This window comes from Muscardinus avellanarius (genome assembly GCF_963383645.1).
Source record: "Muscardinus avellanarius genome assembly, chromosome: 9".
NCBI classification, from domain to species: domain Eukaryota; kingdom Metazoa; phylum Chordata; class Mammalia; order Rodentia; family Gliridae; genus Muscardinus; species Muscardinus avellanarius.
In genome coordinates, this window is record NC_137795.1 from 47,979,267 (window position 1) to 48,001,503 (window position 22,237).

A 22,237-nucleotide genomic window follows, 5' to 3' on the forward strand; every position below is an offset into this window, starting at 1 on the left:
ATGGGTGTATTACTTTTTTTTAAAAAAATTGCCCTACTTTGTTTAATTTCTTAGCTGAGCCTAGAATAATATTCCTATAGCTATCTAGTGTCCTGCAACACACCTCTCCAAACTTAGTGACTTAAAACAACAATGATTAATTATCTCTCATGGTCTGTGGGATTGTGTGAGTAGATCTGCTGCTCTCCTGTCCTCTATCACGTAGCTGCATTCAGTTAAGGAATTGGTGTCTGGGATCAGCTGGACCTTCCTTTCTATGGGGTCTTTCTACCAGTATTTTTCACAGCTAGGTGGTTCCTGAGTCCCGAGAGAAAAAAAATAGCGCAAGGCCTTATCCAAGTCACCACATCTTATTGGTCAAAGCAAGTCACAAAATCACTCAGTATCCATAAGGTGGGAAAATAGACTCCCTTTTATGATGGAAAGTGCATAAAAGTGGCATTATAGGGGAGCATGTACGAAAGGTGTGATTAATTGGGGACGTTATCATGACAATCCGCTATCATCTGTCCTGCCTTCAGTAACTCACATGCAAAATGCATTCACTCTTCTCCCAAGAACCACGAAAGGCACAAGACCCATCACAGTTTTAGGAACTCATTTTCTGGTCTTCAGACCTACATCAATCAGATCAGGATGTCTGCAAAGGCAAGTTATTCACCCCACACTCCACCCCCGACATTAATGGGTGAAGCTGGGCGTGGTGGCGCTTGCCTGTAATCCCAGTACTTGGGAGGATAGGACAGGAGGATTGAAAGTTCAAGGCCAATCTCAGAATTTAGGGAGGCCCTCAGAAACTTAGTGAGACCCTGTTTCAAAACAAAAAAAAATTAAAAAAAAAATAGGCCTGGGGATGTAGCTCAGGACTGGGGTAGAATGCTCCTGGGTTCAATCTCTAGTTCCAAAAGTTAAAATAAGTAATAAATAAAAGAATCAGACAGTGACAGGATACTCACTCAAAAAGTAAGACAAAAGCACACACACACACACACACACACACACACACAGGGATGGAGGGAGGGAGGGAGGGAGGATAACAGAGCAGTCACTAGCCCACAGGAATTCTGAAAGCCAGCAAAAATCTTGTTACTAGGGAGAGCTGAAGAAAACAATCAACAAAATATACTTATACAAAATTATCAATGCCAATCTCAGTGTCACCTATGGGAAGGGGAGGGGAGTGGGCAGGGAGCGGGAATAGCTCACCAAGTGCTGTGTGCATGTTTGTACGTCTCTATCACTCTGCACTTCATCGTGGTGTACGATTACAGTGCACCAATAAAAAGAAGGAAACAAGTCTTAGTACTAGGGTTCCCTCCTCTCAGAGAAATGACCAGGATAAGAAAGTTTCCTTGATTAGGATAATTCTCCCTGGGATTAGGATAATGAATCCCTAGTCTATTGTTCTCGGCTTTTGCTTCCATCTCTCCCCCCTCCACCCTGAGACATCACTCCCTCTCCATCCTTTACATCTGTCTTTGCTGCTTCCTGCCCATCTCTAACTGTGCATTTGACAGTGTAGCCCTGTGCTCCTCACCTCCACCACTGCCTTCCTCCCCTGTGCCTTTATGAAGGCATAGCCCAGCCATCGCTCATTCAAATAGACAAGTGTCCTGAGGAGCATGGACTGGTACATCTTCGCTACAATGACTAGAATAGCAGGTTTGGGAATGCATCATTGTACAAGCAGATAGTGACAACCAGGAGCCAATGAACACAAATCTGCCTTGATTTCTCCAAAGCCCAATGATATATAGCTGAATCCGCGACTCCACTTTGTTTGATGTTGGGTGGAATAACCCAATTGGCAGTCACATATGAGAAGTAGAAAAATATTGTCTTGAACATCACAAAGTGAGCCAATGTTTTGAGGCTCCCGATGTATCAATATTTTCTTGGGCTTCAGCTTTTGGAAGAATAATCTTCTCTGTTGGAATCCAGCTTCTAGCTTCATTTGGCTACCATCCAGCTTGCTGGTTGATGGCATTTGTGATGAAGAGCCCTCTGCTAAAGAATAGTAAATATGTTTCTACTTTAGCCCAAGCAAATGAGCTGTTGTTGTGCCTTCTGCAATATGTTAAATGCAGATATCTCCAAACGCGTGTTTCAAAGCTGAGAATTCTAAGTGTTAAATTGTTAAAAATCAGAACTCTTTTGCCATGGAGGCAACATACTTATAATAGTTACTAGAACATTGCTCTTTCGGAAATCATGTTAAGCTGATTTTCCCAAAGGAGAAGTTTGTGCTCATGTTAATTCACCTAGCTCTTGCTTACAGAGCAGAGGCACTGGTGTCAGTACATCTCTCCACTCTCAGCGGCATCCCATCCAGATGGCATGCTGGGCAGCCTGCTCCAAAATGGGACTCCGTGGGCAGGGGTAGATATACAGCTTCTTCTTATTCTATTAGAATACTAAGCAATCGTGCCTCTCTGCACAGGCCAAGCAGGGGCATGGGACCCTTCTTGGTTTGAGAGGCAGAAGTGACATTTCCGAGTAGCATGGAGATAGAAGAGTGAGAAGTAGAAACTACTTCTCCTACTCACCCAGACATTCTTTGAACAAAGATGAACACTGGGAGAGGGGATGAAGATATAGAGTCTTCCTTCATGCCTACCTGAAACATGCAAAACGAAGAGGAAGTTCTGTTGAATGAGTTCATAAGTTCTAGCTGTGGGTGGTTTATTTGCAGTAAAATTACATAAGATTAAATTCTCTTTTCTCAACCGTCACTTCCTCCCCAGACCTTCCTGGCTATCAAGTCAAAGATCTCTAAGACATGGTGATGCACACCTTTAATCCCAATACTTGGGAGGCTGAGACAAGAGGATTTCAGGTTTGAGGACAGCTTCAGCAAACTAGCAAGATTCTCAACAACCTAGCAGAATCATTCAGAACAAACAAAAATTTTAAAAAATTCTACTACATGCTCTCTGAAATTCTGCGTTAGTAATGATGGTAATCTGTGTTGCTTTCTACATAACTTTGTACAGGCTCAATGAGCGTGTCTTCTCACTTAACTGTGGGGCACATGAAGACAGGAAGCCAGTGCAGGCTTTGCTCCCCGAGGCGTGCTCGGCCTGGCACCATGCAACTTCACACGTGCGTGCGTGCTCAGTGTTGCTTAACTGAAGGGATGTTGAATGAGCAATAAAGACCAGATAGTAACAAACTGCAGTGGAGACGCCTTCCTTTCTTATGTGTTTTCCAAAACGAATTTAATTATGTTTAGCAGGAAATCGTTGCTTTGCATTATTCTTTCTCTTTGGGAAAGCAAGAAATGCACATGTGCACATAAACACTGATAATGTTAACAGATGCAAGAACTATATCTCCTCTATTTTATTTTATTTTTGCAGGTCTGGGGATGGAACCCAGGGGCATCTGACCTCTGAGCTACACCCCCTGCCCTATTTTTTATTCTTTATTTTGAAAGCGGGTCTCACTGAGTTGCAGAGGGCCTCACTAAGTAGCTGAGGCTGTCCGCGAACCGCAATCCTCCGGTCTCAGCCTTCCGAATGCTGGGATTACAAGCGTGCGCCACCACGCCCGGATTTCCTCTATTTTAAATAAGTAGAATCTAGACATTCTTATTATCTTAACTTTGGCCTGCTTATTTCCTTCCCTCTTCAGATGGTCTCCTTCTAACTAGTTTTTTTTTTTAATGACTTCTTTACCAATACTCCTATTCCAACAAGCTTGAAGTTACAAAATTACTTGTGTTTGAACTCAAGGTTACAGCACTGAGAACAGAGTAGCAACAGGCTTCAGAAAACCTGACAACACTTGAAGAAAAGGAAATTAAGCAAAGGAAATTAAACAACGTGCTTACATTGTAGCCAGTAACACCTTTCTTGTTCTGATTTCTATCTTCCAACTACAGGACAATTTACAAAAATTACCTTCCGGCTACACTCCCAGACCTTTTTATTTGGAAACAGGGTCTCTTAAGCCAGCGAGGCTGGCTTCGAACCCGTGTGATCATCCTGTCTCCACCTCCCAAGCACAGGGATTACAAGGGTGCACCACCACTCCTGGCTCAACTTACAAAAATTAAAAGAAAGAAAAGAGACACTGTCTTTTGCCCTTCACTCTAAAAAGCAATCTTCTATCCAGGACTTTCAACTGTGATGCTCTGTGTCCTAGATTCACCCTCTCCACCAAACGACTATCCATCCTTTACTTAAATAGGCATCCCTTAATACTGAGTCCCTGTGGTCCTTCGTCTTCTCAAGTCACTGAACAGTACACTCTGCTTCTTGGGTGACAGAAGTCTTGGGATCTGTACACAGAGTTCCCCCCTCACTCTTCAGAACTATCATTCTAGAGGAAGAAAGTCTGAGCAGCTGCACCGCCCCTTGGTGTTACAGGGTTTTGAAGTCCTAGGACTGGGTTCCTCTGTTGTTCAGTGGCTTTTTATTGGGCTGAGTGGCAGCCCAGCTGGTTGATAAGAGTTCATGGAATGAGCATCTTGGAGATTTAAAGATGAGAGATGAGGAAGGAGAAGTCACAGTTGAAAGAATAGCTGTCAGTACAAGTTTAACTGTACCCCTGAGTCATGCCAATGGCAAACAGCCAGAGTCCTCTTATGTGATCTAACAAAGAACATTCCATTGATAGTCTCAGAAATTCCCAAAGAGCCTCTTCTGAAAATAGCCATAAAATTAGCAAGATGAAAGGATGACATATTAAGAAAGGATTGCCAGCCAGACACGGTAGCCCATGCCTATAATCTCAGTATTTAGGAGGCTGAGACAGGAGGAGCACAAGTTCAAGACCAGTCTCAGCAACTTAGCAAGACTCTCAGCAACCTAGCAAGACTGTTTCAAAACAAAAAATTTCCAGGCATGGTTGCACATACCTATAATTCCAATACTTGAGAGGCTGAGACAGGAAGATCACAGGTTCAAGGCCAGCCTCAGCAATTAACAAGACCCTTGGCAATTTAGCAAGAACCTGTTTCAAAATAAAAAATAAAATAGGGCTGGAAGCATAGCTCAGATGTAGAACACCCCTAGGTTCAATGGTCAGAATAAGAAAGAGAGACAGAGACAAAGGGGTGGGGGGAATAAGGAGCAGGAGAAGGAGGAGGAAGAGGAGAGAAAAATTATCTCTGGTTTTTATTTTTTACTAAAAGAGCCTAAAGTGGGAAAATATGCAAGTGAAAGTCTATAATATGTAAAGCATGTAATATTAAAAGCCTTATACAAAAAATGTAGGGCTTCTGTGCCTGATATCAGCCTGGTAACTGAAACATTTATGATGAAGAAGAAATCAAGAAATTTTGAGAAAGATCTGAGAGAGACAACTTATGAAGGCTAAGTGCGTAATCAAGCAGTCATGACATCCAAATAAATATTAACTCTCTCTGGAGTGTGCTCTGTATTCCAGGGCTTTGGTATGAGATATGCACATAAGAACAACAGTATTTTTCCCTCAACAGTAAAACCAGATTCCGGTGGATTCAGGAGAGCAACTCACAGAAGAATGTGCCTCCATTTGGTTTAGATGGAGTGTACATATCTGAACCTTGCCCCAGTTACTGCAGTGGCCATGGGGACTGCATCTCAGGCGTGTGTTTCTGTGACCTGGGGTACACTGGTAAGGCAGAATATGTGTGTCATGGCAGTTTGTGTGTAAAATGTTCATCTGTAGTTAATATATAGTATATGTCATACATATGATTATATATATTATGATAATATATTATTATATGATATGTCATATATCTGTGATGAGTTATATGATATATGTGATCACATATATGATATATTATGATAATATGATATATATTATGACATGTTATATATATTGTATATATATACATATATACATATATATATAAAGATACTGGGAATTGAACCCAGACTGTAGTACACTGCAACCATTTTCCAATGGAATCTTATCTTCAAGCTACACCCCAGCCCTTGTTATTATTATTATTATTATTATTATTATTATTATTATTATTTATTTTGAAATAGGGTCTTACTAAGTCGCTGAGGGTTTCCCTAAATTACCTAGCTTGGCTTTAAACCTGTGGTCCTCCAGTCTCAGCTTCCCAAGTTATAGACATGTGTTACCACCTTCAGCTTCTAGTTACTATATTTCATGTTATTCTTTTTTTTTTTTTTTTTTTTTGTACTGGGGATTGAACCCAGGGACATTCTACCTCTGAGCTATATCCCCAGAACTAGTTTTATTCTTTATTTGAAGCAGGATCTCACTGAGTTGCAAAGGGCCTCACTAAGTATCTGAGGCTGTCCACGAACCACGATCCTCCTGTCTCAGCCTCACGAATGCTGAGATTACAAGCCTGCGCTACCACGCCCGGCTCAAGTTATTTAAAGGAGTAGATGCCACATATATTCTTCAAGTCCGAGAATTGTAGGAATTTGCCACCCAGACACCAGAAGTGCTAAGATATTGTGTAGTTTCAAGTTGCTTAAGGAAGAAAAGATGATAATATAAATTTAGCTCCCTAAAGAGAACTCGCTTATTATTAATAGCAATCCTAATGATAATTGCTGGGCGCCTTCTTTCATGCTGAGGACTAAGTAAGTGCTTTTTATTTCATATCGTTTAATTTTAACAGTGACCCTGTACCACAGTACTGCACACCCGACTTACAATTGGAGAAACTGAGGCACCAAGAGGTTTAATGACTCTCAAGTCACACGGCTGGTTGTTGTTGGAGCCAGACTTCAAACTCACAGTCATTCTCTAAAGCCCAAGCCCAAGCTCTTCAGCATGGGGCTGCAGTTTCCCTGAGTTCTTTCTACTGCCTTTTTAAATAGAAGTGTAACTTTATGCATTTAAAGTTAAATGGAAAGCCGGGCGTGGTGGCGCACGCTTGTCATCCCAGCGCCTGGGAGGCTGAGACAGGAGGATCGCGCAGGTTCAAAGCCAGCCTCGGCTACTTAGTGAGGCTCTCAGCAACTTAGTGAGACTCCGTTTCCAAATAAAATATAAAATAGGTCTGGGAGTATAGCCCAAGTACCACAAAATTCTACTCCCACTACCACAAAAAATAAATAAAAATAAATTTAAATTGAATTTAGGAAACTATAAGTCCAAGATTACCAGATAAAGAGCTTTACAAGAGAAGGATTTTTTTACCACAATCACTTTTTTTTTTTTTTTTTTTTGGTGGTACTGGGGTTCCTGGAAGCCCTTCTACCTCCGGGCTACACTCCCAGACCTATTTTTACATTTTTATTTGGAAACAGGGTCTCCTAAGCCAGCGCGCGCGGCTGGCTTCGAACCTGCAGGATCCTCCTGTCGTTGCCTCCCGAGCGTGGGGATTACAAGCGTGCGCCACCACGCCCGGCTACCACAATCACTTTTGATGTTACTATATGCAAAATTTAAAGGGAGCTGAGATTCAAGAGTAAAATTGGAGAAAATATGAGCTTCAAAATTGTGTGTGTGTGTGAGAGAGAGAGAGAGCTAGACAGAGAGAGAGAGACAGAAAGACAGAGACTGAAGTTTAAACCCAAGTGCTAGATGCATTCTATTTCTAAGCTACACCACCAGCCCTATTTTATTCTTTATTTTGAGACAGAGTCTCATTAAGCGCTGAGAGTCTCACTACATTGTGGAAGCTGTCATTGAACCCTATGAACCTGTGATCCTCTTTTCTTAACCTTTCACGTACTGGCATTATAGGAATGAGCTACCATGCCTGGCTTCAGAATCATTTTTGAGTTTTTCCTGGAGGCACCTTCAAAAGGCTCTTCCCCATCTTATCAATGCACATAATCAGAGACAGACACTCTCATGTAAGCCTTCTGCAGAGAGTATTGCAACTTGTAGCTTAAAGGATGACACTTTTAAAATCCAGAAGTGACCTCCCTTATTGATCCTCTAACAGAAGAACAAGTGGACAAATTTTATTGTGGACAAAAATCTACTTCTCAGTTCACATAGACCCTCTGAGCAGCAAGAACTTAGGAAACACAGCATCCCTGGCATCTCTCTTTATAAAAAGAGAGAGAGAGGCAGAATAGCATGTTTTATGATCCTAGAAATGACTATCTTTCAGGCAGACCGCTATAAGATATCAAATTTCTATATGACTCCTTTCTCCTAATTCCTGAGGAAATTCTCCCTTTGCCCATATGTTGAAAATGCCTTTTAATACTTAGTGATTCCAACAAGCATCTATCCAACATATTTTTCCTCTCTGAAGTTTCACAGGGAACCTGTGTGTCGAATGTCCCTAATCCCAGTGAGATGTTCGACAGGTTCGAGGGGAAGCTCAGCCCTCTGTGGTACAAGATCACTGGGGGCCTAGTGGGAACCGGCTGTGGCACGCTGAACGACGGCAGGTCTCTCTATTTCAACGGCCCTGGGAAGAGGGAAGCGAGGACAGTCCCTCTGGACACCAGGAATATCAGGTAAGTTGTGAACTGGTATACTTTTCTATGAATAGTGTTAACCACACCCTGTGGTCCAACCTAAAACATTCTGTGTCAATGGAGATTATGTAATAATGTTTCTATATGTAGATTCTGATATGTAAAAATGAAGCATAACTTGAGCTCTATACTAAAGTAAATGGTTTCTGAAAAAAATCACATCACAGTTCCTTAATCAGCATACAGTTATCACCAAGACCCAAATGCCTTGTTCATCTTGGTTTCCTGAAGTTCTATGACTATGAAGTCTTTGATATTGTTGCTAATGTATGCTGATGAGACAAAGATTTTTCCATCTTTAAATTCTGTGTCTGAAATGATGCATTCTCATTTAACTTTATTTGAAATCACTTACTGAAAACTACCCCAGAAAATTAAAAAAAAACTTAGGCTGACACCTACTGGTAGAATAAAGAACTGTTTTTAAGTCTAATAAAATAGTAGCACACCTAAACCATGCTTTTTTTTTTTTTTAAATTAAATTATTTGAGAATTGGAAGGAAGGAAATGGAAAACTGTTTGAAATTTATTATACTTTGTCCTCACCAAAATCTAGGCTTCCCTTTCATGTTTATTTTCTCCCTTCAATTGCTTTCCCTTTTCTTCTGCATTCTTTTCTCAAAAGTGTGCCTGTCAAGCAGGCAGTCTCTACTGGTTACCATGGACAGAGGCATGATTTACATCAAACTGACAGTCAGCTGTAAAAAAATTATTAATAGATGCATTATTATTTATAATAACAACAACTATAGTGCTCAACTTATTTTAGTGTTAGATATCTCCCCCCCCCCCTCTCTCTCTCTCTCTCTCTCTCTCTCTCTCTCTCTCTCTCTCTCTCTCTCTCTTTCTCTCTAAGTTTCCAAGAATGCCATCATCTGTATTTAAGGAATTCTCCATTAGATTATATCAGACTATCACTGTGACATTGGATTCAATGGATTTGTAGAACATTATACACTATAAATGAATGGTCATATTAATTGCCTTTTCTAAATGATTACAGAATTAATTAACTACTTATTACAATATACATAGTTTCTGCCCATCATTTATTCTTTGAGTTTAAAAGTAGTACTTAATAATTACATAGGGTTTTTCCCTTTCTATATCAAAATACAGCTCTTCTAAAGTAATATATTTTAAGTAAACTGAAGGGTTTATTTTTTCCCCCAGACTCGTTCAGTTTTATATCCAAATTGGAAGCAAAACTTCAGGTATTACCTGCATCAAACCAAGGGCTAGAAATGAAGGTAAGTTGCTAATATTTCCATTGAAATTACCTTTGCTATTGGCAAATTAGTCCTTTTTCTGCCCAAAATTTGGCCTGTATTTTGCAAACTGATATATTATCCTCAATCATTCCTTGTCTTCTTTCATCCTTCATCCAAAGAGTGGCTGCGTGGAACCATATCCCTACAGTTTCTCATCCAAATCCATAGGCTGAAAAGCACTGTGCCTCCTCTGCGTGCAGGCAGGATGGAAGGCATTCCTTTCAGGGAACTCTGTTTCAACATCATTCTCCACAGGGAGGGATCAAAAACAATAGCAGAGACTTTGCATTCAGTGTGAGGACTACACCTTATCTGCATAGGGCAAAGCTGAATGTAGATCAAACTCTACTTCTGCCCCTAAAAATTCTGAGGGAATCAGTGTGTGTGAGGAACAGTTCCTTGTAACAATGAGTATTCACTTTTACTGAGCACCTGTTACAGGCAGGGCACTGTGTCCAAGGGCTTTACTAGCATTAATTTGTTTTCCCTCCATAATTTCCCTTTGCCATAGGTACCATTATTAAGTATATTTTACAGATGTAGAAGGAGGTCAAGTAACAGATTTGAAATAGTTTCTAGAACAAAACCCATGGGCCTTTCTTCTAAACCGGGGCCTCGCAAACAACATGTAAAGAGTTTAACAGGATTATTATCTAAGCTTGTTGCTATGCCTGGGATGCCCGTGTAAAACATACCAGCTTAAACAGCACCCGTCAGTCAACTCCAACTACTGTTTTGCTCCTGAACTCTAAATGTCTTTGTCTGTAGCATCACTAACCGAAGGCTTTAATGATTTCCTCTGAGAATCTCAGTACTTTACTCCAGTAATAATCCAAATCATCTATTTACTGAAGTAGCAGTCTAGAAACTTTTCTAGACTACTTTGCGTTCTTTTATCTCTTCTACAGATAATTGTTAAGGATCAATCCTAAGCCAGACACTATTCTAGATACTGCAGATACATGTCACTAAAAGACAGATGAGCTAAGTTATGCTACAATGACAAATAACCCTTAAAATACCAGTGAGTTAAACCAAAAAATATTTTTTCCCTGATGGTGCATTTTCTTCATGGGTCATCTGAGGTCCTCGTTTCAGCATCCAAGATAGTGAGCATCTGGTGGGTAGATTCTGGATGTTGCCAGCCACGTGACAGAGGGAAAAACAAAATGGTGAAGGGGACAAGAAGCAGACAGCTACCATGTGCCAGGCAGGAAGAGCCAGGGTAGCACTAATGAGCACCTTAAAGGAACTTACAATCTAGTAAGAGGAGTCAGATAGTAAACAATGAAGAAAAGAAACGAACAAGAAAATGTTAGATTGTAAGAGCTAGACAGAAACGTGGAAAGGAAACTTACTCAGGGGAAGGTGTACTGATTTTGATAAGACAGTCTGGCTAGAGACTCAGCCAGGAAGTGACAATTAATAAATTTGAACTCAAAGGAAGTTTGCAATGCATGACTCTTCTAAAAATTACAGCTCTGTACCCCTATTTGTATATATGCAAAAAAGACCCTGAATATAGTATAGTGCAGAGTTCCTATTTATCATAAGTATGAGGCCCTGCTGTGCACTTTACCTCCAGTTACAAGTGCTGTTGTCTTCCTTGTGGGGCGAATTCCCCTTAGGATCCCTTCAGGAAGAAGCAACTTGTTCTCAGCTAGTCCTCTGCCATTTTCTTAGACTGGATCTTGGCCGTGTAATTCACATCCCACAGGCATTTCTGAGTCTTTTATTGAAAACCGGTTGTTAACATGTAAATCTGCCTAAACCCTTGAACAAATCTCTTCCAGTGATGAAAGTGAGGATTCTTCACTTACTCAGGCTGAAGCACCAATTTACATATTTGGAATTAAAGTCAAAATTAGGCTGTTTTCAATAAAATGAGGCAGAATGCAGATGGAGTTGTAGTTTAAAAAGAGAAATGTTTTACATGCCTTAAACACTCAGTAGATGAGCTAAAATGGCTTGGTTTATGCAGATGCACAATGTGTTAGATGACACAGCTAATGAGGCTCGGCAACTGATAGGAAATATGGATATTGCTGTTTCCCTGTCTCCTACTACTTATCATCTCTGAAGACCTGGTTGCTACCTGAAGGTGTGCTTGACATCCCTGAAAAAGCGAGTGAGGAGAAAGGCAACGAGCAAAAACCAAATGGAGGCTTTACCTCCTGAGCCTGCATCTCATATTTTAATTACACATAAAATCATTTGGGATTTGCATGTGCTAAAGTGCAAATTCTGATTGGGTGGGAGCGGGGCAGTATGCTACATGACAACTTCTCCTAAAGCTGAGAGGCTTAAAACAAACATTTGCTATCTTATGTTTCTGTGAGTCAGGATGTGGGGGCGGCTTAGCTGAATGGCCGGGGCCCCTGGCTCGGAATCTCATGAGGTTGCAGGTAAGGTAAAGGGCAGGCTGAGCATAGTCCTTGGGAGGCTCAGCCAGAGCTGGATAAGCTACAACCAGGACGGCAGTTGGCAGAAGGCTTCAGCTCTGGCTTTGGCAAGAGGCTTTGGACTCTAGATTTATAGACCCATCCATAGGTCGCTTGAATGTCCTTAGTACATGTAGGCTCGCTTTCTCTGGAGCAAGAGATCTGAGACAGTGCAGAAGATTCTGCAACACCTTGATTTTTATGTTGTTTTTTGCTTGTTTGTTTGTTTGTTTGTTTGATGTGCTGCTGGGGATGGAAGTGGTCCACCTCTGAGCTACACCCCAGCCCCAAATGCAATGCCTCTAATGACACAGTCTCAAAAGTCACACTCTGTGGCTCCTACCATATATTGATCATTAGAAGCAAGTTACTAAGTCCATCCTAACTAAAAAAATAAATAAATAAAACCTCCATTTTCAAATAGAGCTTTTTCAAAAAACTTTTATTTTAAATGAGTATCTTTAAATATTATATCAAAGAATCTGGGACATATTTTAAAAACTACCACAGACACAGTCTGTTCCAAGGTAATAACAGGTGCCAGTCTCGGACCATACTTTGAGTAGAAAGTACTAGAAAGGATAAATCAAGGAGATTTAATTCTCATGCTGCTTTTATTCTTATGATGTAATCAACTGTCTAAATAGGTCAGCCCCAAATAATCACTTTAATAATTTTTATTCTCTCTTGCTTCTGTCCTCTTTCTCATCTTATTAAATGCAAACCAAATTAATATAAATTAACAATAACAAGAGAAACTAAATTTTGAAATGTCTAAACTCTCAGCCATCCATCACACTAAAAAGCCAATAGGAAGCCAGGAGCAATGGTGCCTGCTTATAATCCAAGTACTTGGGAGGCTGAGACAAGACAATCACAGGTTCAAGACCATGCTCAGCAATTTTGCAAGACCCTGTTTCAAAATTAAAAAAAAAAAAAACTAGGATGTAGCTCAGAGGTAGAACTACCCTGGGTTTAATCCAAAGGAAGGATGAAAGGAAGGAAGGAAGAAATGAAGGAAGGAAGGAAGGAAGGAAGGAAGGAAGAAAGGAAGGAAGGAAGGAAGGAAGGAAGAATTTATTTTTTCTTCCATATTTTATATTATTTATAAGTTGAACATATTGAAAACAGTGTACATTTAGATTGTGCTTCGTGCCCCCTCCCCCCCATTTCCCTTCCTTCCTCCCAATAAAGAGTGTCCAGGTTAACCATGTTATATTTATACTATTACACATAATTTAAACAATTATTAAAGATTGAAGACAAGAACTTTTTACCAGGTAACCCTCAACTTGACTAAACACTACAAATGGCTTGAATTTCACTTTCTTCATGAAGCTCGATGTGACTCTCTCTCTTCCCCAACACATGGACCTCACCCAACCAAGTGAAGCCCTACTCCCCACCTGTATCCAGCCCATTGTCACCCAGCGGGTCCTGCATGCCAACCTATTTTTACCCTTTCATTCAATGTCATGGCTTCTAATGTAGACAAGGTTTAGTTTTCTTGAGATTTTTAATTTTGAACATATTCTTCATTATTGTTCCCTTTATTATCCCTTGTCAGATCTGGTAACCATAATTCCATACTCTCAGCATTGAACAACTTTCTTTTGAAAATAATATTTTTAAAAATAATATTTCTTGAAAATTATTTTAGTAAACTATTATCTAACATGATAAAGTGAGAAGTTCTCATCACTCAATAATAGGGAAAGTAAAATACTATATATAATATAAATGATTTAGTGGTTGTTTTTTGTTTGTTTGTTTGTTTGTTTTTTGCAATACTGGGGATGGAACACAAGGGCATTCTACATCTGAGCTACATCCCCATCCCTATTTTTTTCTTTATTTTTAAACAGGGTCTCACTTAGTTGCAAAGGGCCTCACTGAGTAGTAACTGAAGCTGTCCTCGAACTGTGAGACAGGAGGATCCCTAGTACTGCAAAATTAATTAATTAATTAATTAATCAAAAGGGCTGGAGATATAGCTCAGTGGTAGAGCACCTGTGAGTTCAATCTCTAGTATCCTACACACACACACACACACACACACACACACACACACACACACACACACACTGTTTCTGGGAGTTAGGCAAGGTGGCACACCTGTGTAATCCCAGTACTTAGGAGGCTGAGACAGAAGGATCACAATTGCTGCCAGCCTCAGCAACTTAGTGAGGCTCTCCATAATTTCTCTAACACTGTTTCAAAAGTAAAATATAAAATTATACTGGGGGTGTAGCTCAGAAGTACAGGACCCTCGGATTCAATCCTCAGTACTGTAAGGAGTGAGGGAGGGGAAGGTGTGTGGGCCCAGAGCAGAGGCAGCACAGGAGGTTCCTTGGCACTAGTGTGCACTTGCCTAGATCATGTTGCCCTGGTGACGGCCGGAGCAGTGCGGGCAGGTGGGCTGTGTGTGCGGGGGCAGAATGGTGATGAGAAAGGAGAGTAGAACTTGCTTTGATAGGAGCGAGTCAGCTTTGCTGTTAAATACTTTGGCCTCATGCAGGCTTCACTAACCAAGACCTGACAGTGCCGGTCGAAGGGTTTTCTGCTTAATACAATTTCAGACTGGGCAACGCTGGCTGCCTGTCACTCTGGCAGCAAAGAGTGCTACTTGATTCTGTGCCAGGGAGATTGAGATGTTTCTTCAGAGTTTATAATAATGACAGGGGACTTTATAATCTTCAGGACAAAATCTGAAATTCAAGTCCATGATCTGGAGCGGATTTTTATGTTCCCCTTACCAACTACTCATCACTCATACAAAGCTGAGTGGTCTTTAAAAGAGCTTTTGTATTTTTTGTGTCCATTTACCGGGAGTCAGTGCATTAGAAACTGTCAAGAAATTGATGAGCCTTCAGGTCTCCTAATTCATTGCTTGGGCGTTAGATGGATGTGCCCTCATTCTGTGAGACTCGGTTTGAAGTTGCTGAGGGTTTGCCATTTAAAAAATACCGTTTCTTGCCTCTAGGAAAGCTGTCGTGGTAACTGAATTTATGTCTCATAACTCAGGGCTTGTTGTTCAGTATTCAAATGACAATGGGATTGTCTGGCATTTGCTGCGGGAGCTGGACTTCATGTCCTTTCTGGAGCCACAGATCATTTCCATTGACCTGCCACGGGAGGCAAAGACGCCTGCAACAGCTTTTCGATGGTGGCAACCACAACATGGTAAGTGACTACTCACAACCACCTTTCTGGGAGGGTGTGTGTGTGTGTGTGTGTGTGTGTGTGTGTGTGTGGTACTGGGGATGTGGAACCCAGGGGCTTTCTATCCCGGGGCTACACTCCCAGACCTATTTTATATTTGTTTGGAAACAAAGTCTCACTAAGTTGGTGAGAGCCTCACTAAGTAGCTGAGGCTGGCTTCAAACCTGCACAATCCTCCTGTCTCAGCCTCCCAAGCTCTGGGATTACAAGTGTGCACCACCACACCCAGCTTTGTGGGAGCTTTTAGTTCATGCAGCATCCATAGCCACCTTGTATTTTGCATTTCTTAATTTGCTGCCAGTTCCTAGACAATTTGATTTTAGGTCATGTTCTCAAGGATATTCATATTGCTTATATAATGAACCTTCTCCAAAATGCCTTTATTCATCTGATTGCAGGGAAGCATTCAGCCCAGTGGGCTTTGGATGATGTCCTTATAGGAATGAATGACAGCTCTCAAACTGGATTTCAAGACAAATTTGATGGCTCCATAGATTTGCAAGCCAACTGGTATCGAATCCAAGGAGGTCAAGTTGATATTGACTGTCTCTCTATGGATACTGCTCTGATATTCACTGAAAACATAGGTATGTATTACCACAAAATAAAAGGAGGAGATTTGATTAACTAGAGGTACTAAACTGACTAAAACTCAAAAGAAAATTCTATAATACAAAACTATGTAGCTAACTTGCTTTGCTGAGAGAGACTCTTGAGGGGAAAAGTTGTATTGTCCTCCGAAATAACTTGGTGAGCCCAGTGTCTCACTTTTGGTGAAATTGTCTTTCATATAACATGGTGTTATGAGAAGAATTTTTTTTTTTTTTTTTTTTTTTTTTTTTGCTATTGGAGATTGAACCCAGGGTTATTCTACCTCCAAACAATACCCCCAGCCCTATTTTCTTTTTTGCTTTTTTAAAATTTTTTTATTGGTGCATTGTAGTCATACATCTGAATAGGATAAAAGACTTGTGTAGACATACTGTGCACACATCACCCAATTAGCCCTTACCCAATCCCCACCCCGTTCCCTCTCCATGCCTCCTTCCCATGCTTGGCTTAGTGACTGAGTTTGGTATGTTTAAGTACATCATGTGCTTTAAAGGTCTTACTAAGTTGCTGAAGGTCTCATTAAATTGCTCGGGCTGACCTCAAATCTGTGCTTCTCTTGGATCCTCCAAGTACTGGGATTATAGGCATGCCACAACACCTTGCTTCTGAGAAAGCTTTCTTACAGGCAGAACCAAAAATATCTGCATGAAAACATTCCTATGTTTCACAGTCTACAAAATTAGAGACTTAAGATTCTATCTCGGTTCTTATTAAGGTGGTAAAAGTTTTTCAGCTTAGCAGCCTTCCATATTTCCAAATGTATAGTAACCACATAAAAACAGCAAATGTAAGAAGAAAAACAAAAACACATAGAAAGTACTAAAGAGAAGCCATGATTTGTGTTTGCTACTGAAAATATTAGCAAGAAGCACAAACACCAAATTAAAAAAAAAAAAAAAGAATGCAACCTCATGCTTTCACTGAAGTTTTGTTTCTTGTGTATTTCTTTTTGGTAGGAAAACCTCGTTCTGCAGAGACCTGGGACTTTCACGTGTCGGCATCTACCTTCCTGCAGTTTGAAATGAGTATGGGCTGCAGCAAGCCCTTCAGCGACTCCCACAGCGTCCAGCTCCAGTATTCTCTGAACAACGGCAGAGACTGGCATCTTGTCACCGAAGAGTGTGTTCCTCCAACCATTGGCTGTCTGCACTACACAGAAAGTTCAATTTACACCTCGGAAAGATTCCAGAATTGGAGGCGGATCACTGTCTACCTTCCACTCTCCACCAAGTGAGAATTGCCATTTGGCTACGTGTCAGAACCTTAGGTTTCTGTCACCTAATTTGAAAATAATTGTGATTCCACTTGGGGATTCTATTACTCTTCATGATAATTATGCATGGAATGTGCCAGGGAGAAGAAAAGTACAAAGCGCCTTGGGCTGTGATTTTGTAGGGTGGCAAGGGAATTCCAGAAGTTTTACAAGGCTAGATTTTTCTGTTCTTTGACACCATGATGTCTGCCCATCAGATTTAGTTTGTACACTATTGTAAAATTAAGTCTCTAAGCTGGGCGTGGTGGCCCACGCTTGTAATCCCAGCATTTGGGAGGCTGAAACAGAAGAATCCGGGTTCGAGGACAGCCTCAGCTACTTAGTGAGGCCCTCCGCAACTCAATGAGACCCTGTTTCAAAATAAAGAATAAAAATAAGGCTGGGGGTGTACCTAAGTGGTAGAAAGCCCCTGGGTTTCATACTCAGTACCGCAAGAACAACAAAAAGTCTCTACCTACAACCCAGACTGATCCTTAATCACACAAAGCAATGTGAAATGATTGCATACAGGAGAGTACCTTGAGTTTCTGGGTTTGTTTTTTGGTTTGCTTTAGTTTGGGTTCTAATCTTAGGACCACTTTGTCAGTAAAAGGTGGGATCCCTTTTGGAATGCTCGTCCCATTTTGCATCCCCCTTGCCCTCCCCAACATTTCAGATCACATTCAAGAATTGTATTGAGCTGGGCACAGTGGCCCACAACCTGCAATTCCAGTACATGGGAGGCTGATACAAGAGGATCATAGGTTTTTAGCCAGCCTCAGCAATTTAGCGAGACTCTCAGCAACCTAGTAAGACACTGTTTCAAACAAACAAAAAATAAAATAAAAAATAAAGGGCTGGTAGTGTAGCTCAGAAGTATAATGCCCATGGTTCAATCCCTAGTACCAAAAAAAAGTTGTATTTTCTTATATCAGACTCCCACCTCTGAGATGTAGGCCTGTGTTTACTTTGAGGATCTCTCTAGGTATTAATGAGTACCTAATGGTTGTTTCAAGACTGTGCCATCCTGTGACTACCCCTCCCTCAGATCTTCACCTCCTCTTCCTGCTCTCTCTTCTGACTTACAAGGAAGTTGGCCTTTGCAGGTTCCAGACTCTTGTATCCACTGGCTTCCCAGTGACAGTAACAGACACTGGCAAGAGATGGAAGGCTGAAAATAGTGATAACTTCCCTCCTCCTTTCCCCTTCAAGTGCATCTTAGCCAAAATCTTTGGCTGCTAAGTGGCCCACCATGTGTCTCTGGCCCCTGAGCACCAGCAGTGTCTCTTCCTGTGTCCCTCCAGCCTTGATTTGTAGTGATATCCTAATTTTGCCCAGTTGTGATTTCCTCACTGCTTCTCCTGTTTTCTGAACTCTTCCACCAACTATGCATCCAATACCTTGCATTAAGTCCTCTCTGCATTAAGGGCTTTCAGTGGTTTCTATTTTCCTGGTTCAATTCTGATCAAAGATACACAAATGACAGGGAAAATGCAGGAAAACATAGGGTAATAGTGTTTGGCCTGAAATACTGGGGCTCTGGAGCTTTCCATACTGCTTGCTTGAAGTTTATTTATTCATTTTTACACTTTATTGGTGTATTGTAATTATACATCACAGTGAGGTTCAAAGTGACACAGATATACATGCACACAGAACTTGTTTCCCTCTGGACCCTCCTGCCCCCACCCCCGCCCCATACATTAGTGAGATGGGTTAGTGATACTTTCATATATGAATATAGCATTGTTTGACCTGTTTCCTTCTTCAGATCTCCTTTTCCCCTCCCCATTTCCCTCTCCCATTTCTCTTCTATTATTTTATTGATCTCTTTCCTCATTTGTCTAAAGTTCCTTTTGTTTCCTATTCTCTCCCTAGCTTCCACATAAAAGAAAAAATCAAATGACCCTTGACTTTCTGAGACTGGCTGATCTCACTTAGCATTATATTCTCTAGTTCTATCTATTTTTATGCAAATGACATAACTTTGTTTTTCTTTATGGCTGAGTAAAATTCCATTGTGTGTATATATCACGTTCTCATTATCCATTCATCTGTTTTTTTTTTTAAATCCAATAAACATGTATTGAATGTTGTGGGGGGGTTGTGTGTGTATGGTATTGGGGATGGAACCCAGGGTCATTCTACCTCTGAGCCACACCCCCAGCCCTATTTTTTATTCTTTATTTGGAAACAGGGTCTCACTGAATTGCAAAAGGCATCACTAAGTAGCTGAGGCTGTCTGGGAACCACAATTTCCTGTCTCAGCCTCTCAAATGCTGGGATTACAAGCATGCATCACCATGCCTGGCTTGAGTGTTGTGTTTTAAGTACTCTGATACTAAATGCATAGGCTGATGCCAGGACCTAAATATACTATTTAGCATAACAGACATCTAAGCAGCTATTTGTGAGAGAAAATGATACCAGAGATAATACTCAGGGCCATCACTGAAACATGAAAGATACTACCTAACTCAGCTGGAAGCACTGGTGCAAGCTTCTGGGAGGAGCTGATGTCTCAGCTGACTCTGTGTGAAGACAGGAGCGCACCTATGCTGCTGTAAGCTAGAACAAAATCCAGGAGAAATATGAACCATGGAGAAATTCAAGGATTCAGTGTTGTTGGAATGTAATTGTGAAACAGATAACAATAGATTGAAGTTGGAGAAAAGGGCAGATGCTGGAGGGGCCACGTATGGCATCTTAAGCTGTCAGGAAACCATCAAAGGGCACTGAAGGAGATTTTGTACAGAGAAAGGACAGTACCTGAAATGATGCACCTGGAACCCAATTTCAGGCGCACTGTGCTCCATATTCCAAACAGCTAGCAGTCTTCAGCTTGGCAGTCCATTCCTCAAAGACAGACTAGTATTGATGCTTAGTAAAACTGCCTCTGCTTCTGGGTTAAGTGGTCTTCTGAACCGATATACCATCAAATAACAGATTACAATGGATAGGAAATGTGGAAATGCATCAGCTTCAGACGCAAGAACACGACAAACCCAGACAGAGGGCAGAAGTATGGTAGGGCTCCCGTGCGCTCTCAGAAGCCACTCAGACCAGGAGCACAGGGGACCTCACAGCCAGAACTTTGTAAGTTCCAGCTTTTCCTCGTGTCTTTATCACTTTCCATCTCTTTCCCAGTACTGAATGGCAGTAAAGCCTTGAAAGCAAAAACTAAATTCTGCACATATTTCAAAAACACAGTAAGTCATTAGTTCAAAATAAATTATCCACCTTATACATGTTTTTGACCTAACATGAGGAAATGGTAAAAAAAAATTTAATAGTATGCTTCCTATTTTCCTATTTATGGTCAAGGAGAAACATCTTTCTTAACTTAGTATAAAAATAAAATGTTTTGCTAGGTGTGAGGGTTCATGCTTATAATCCCAGTACTTAGGAGGCTGAGACAGGAGGATCACAGTTCACTGCCAGCCTCACTCAGCTACTTGGTGAGGCCCTGTTTTAAAATAAGGAATAAAAAGTAATACTGGGGTGTAGCTCAGAGGTAGAATGCCCATGGGTTCAATCCCCAGTATTGCAGAGAGAGAGAGAGAGAGAGAGAGAGAGAGAGAGAGAGAGAGAGAAAGAAGAGAATAAAGTGTCTTAAAGAAGAGGGAACTGGACCCTGGAATCCAGAGGGCACTTTAAAAGAAAAAGGAAAGTGAAATAAATGTCCTGGGCTTTCAAGATTGCTTATCAAACCAATCGTATGTTTTCTGGGTTAGTTCTCCCAGGACCCGGTTCAGATGGATTCAGACCAACTACACCGTTGGAGCCGATTCCTGGGCTATCGACAATGTTGTACTGGCCTCGGGGTGCCCTTGGATGTGCTCCGGACGAGGGATTTGTGATGCTGGACGTTGTGTGTAAGTTGATAAAACTGGAGTCTCTCTTTGCAATGCAGCGGTGAAGCTGGCCAGATGAACTCGTGACCGACAATGCCTTCTCCCCGCTCATCTTCTCCGTAGGTGTGACCGCGGCTTTGGCGGACCCTACTGTGTTCCTGCTGTTCCTCTCCCTTCGATCCTGAAAGATGATTTCAATGGGAACCTGCATCCTGACCTTTGGCCTGAAGTCTATGGTGCAGAGAGGGGGAACCTGAATGGTGAAACCATCAAATCTGGAACGTCCCTCATTTTTAAAGGGGTCAGATGAGATTCTACTCTGTGCTATAGCTAGCCGCTTTAGTCATTCTCGTGTTTGCTCACGGTTCCACACAATGCTCAGTCTGCTCAGATCCCGCATCACTTTGCACATGGTTACTGGCTTCTAGTCCAAGCCATGTTTCTTCTTCTATTTAGTGTAATTATTTTTATGATCATTAGGGTAGAAATGTTTTGTGTGTGTATGGTGCCAGGGATAGAACTCATAAGTACTCTACCACCGAGCTACACCCTCAGCCTTTTTATTCTGAAACAGGGTCTCACTACATTCCCAAGGCTGGCCTCAAAAAAACTGATCCTTCTGCCTCAGCCTCCCAAACATTGGGATTACAGGCATGTGCCACCGTGCCTGACTCAGGGCACAAAATTTTACTTAGCTTTGGTGATCCGACTTCCCTTACTTCCTGCTGGGATTGTATATAAAAATGTATATGCATCAAATATTTAGAAACTAGGTTTCTAGAATGTAGCATTTTTTGTTATTTAAAATATTCAGCATGGAATATTTTTAAAGGAATTTGTGGAAAAATCTTTTCTTTTTCTTTCCTTTTCTTTCTGCCAGTAGAACTACTTAAAGGTAGTGCCTTTAAGAAAACCAAATATTTAAGTCGAGTCCAATAGCCTTCCCAAATACCATTAGTATATTTTTGTATTTCATCCTATATCCCTGGTCAGAGAAATGTTAAGCTACTGAGTGAAACTCTGTGCTCAGCTGGCACATCTTCATTTACAAATACATGCTACATCCCATCCCTCCCAGCACGGGGGAACTGACTAATCTAGGTGTGCAAATAAATTATCGATGAAAATCCACATGGGTTTCTATACAACCTTAATGACTAATACC

At 41.1% G+C, this 22,237-nt stretch overlaps 1 protein-coding gene across 1 annotated transcript in view; it reads left to right on the plus strand.

Moving 5' to 3' along the window:
- The window catches only part of RELN (reelin), a gene marked incomplete at both ends in the record, with an annotated part of 510,757 nt that overhangs the window by 395,892 nt on the left and 92,628 nt on the right, over nt 1-22,237 (plus strand). Inside the window, 8 exons of the mRNA XM_080701477.1 lie at nt 5,444-5,601; nt 8,192-8,399; nt 9,594-9,670; nt 15,157-15,315; nt 15,753-15,941; nt 16,923-17,196; nt 20,953-21,093; nt 21,196-21,373. Coding sequence (XP_080557603.1) covers nt 5,444-5,601; nt 8,192-8,399; nt 9,594-9,670; nt 15,157-15,315; nt 15,753-15,941; nt 16,923-17,196; nt 20,953-21,093; nt 21,196-21,373 — 1,384 coding nt within the window. The remainder of the gene's footprint in view (nt 1-5,443; nt 5,602-8,191; nt 8,400-9,593; nt 9,671-15,156; nt 15,316-15,752; nt 15,942-16,922; nt 17,197-20,952; nt 21,094-21,195; nt 21,374-22,237) is intronic.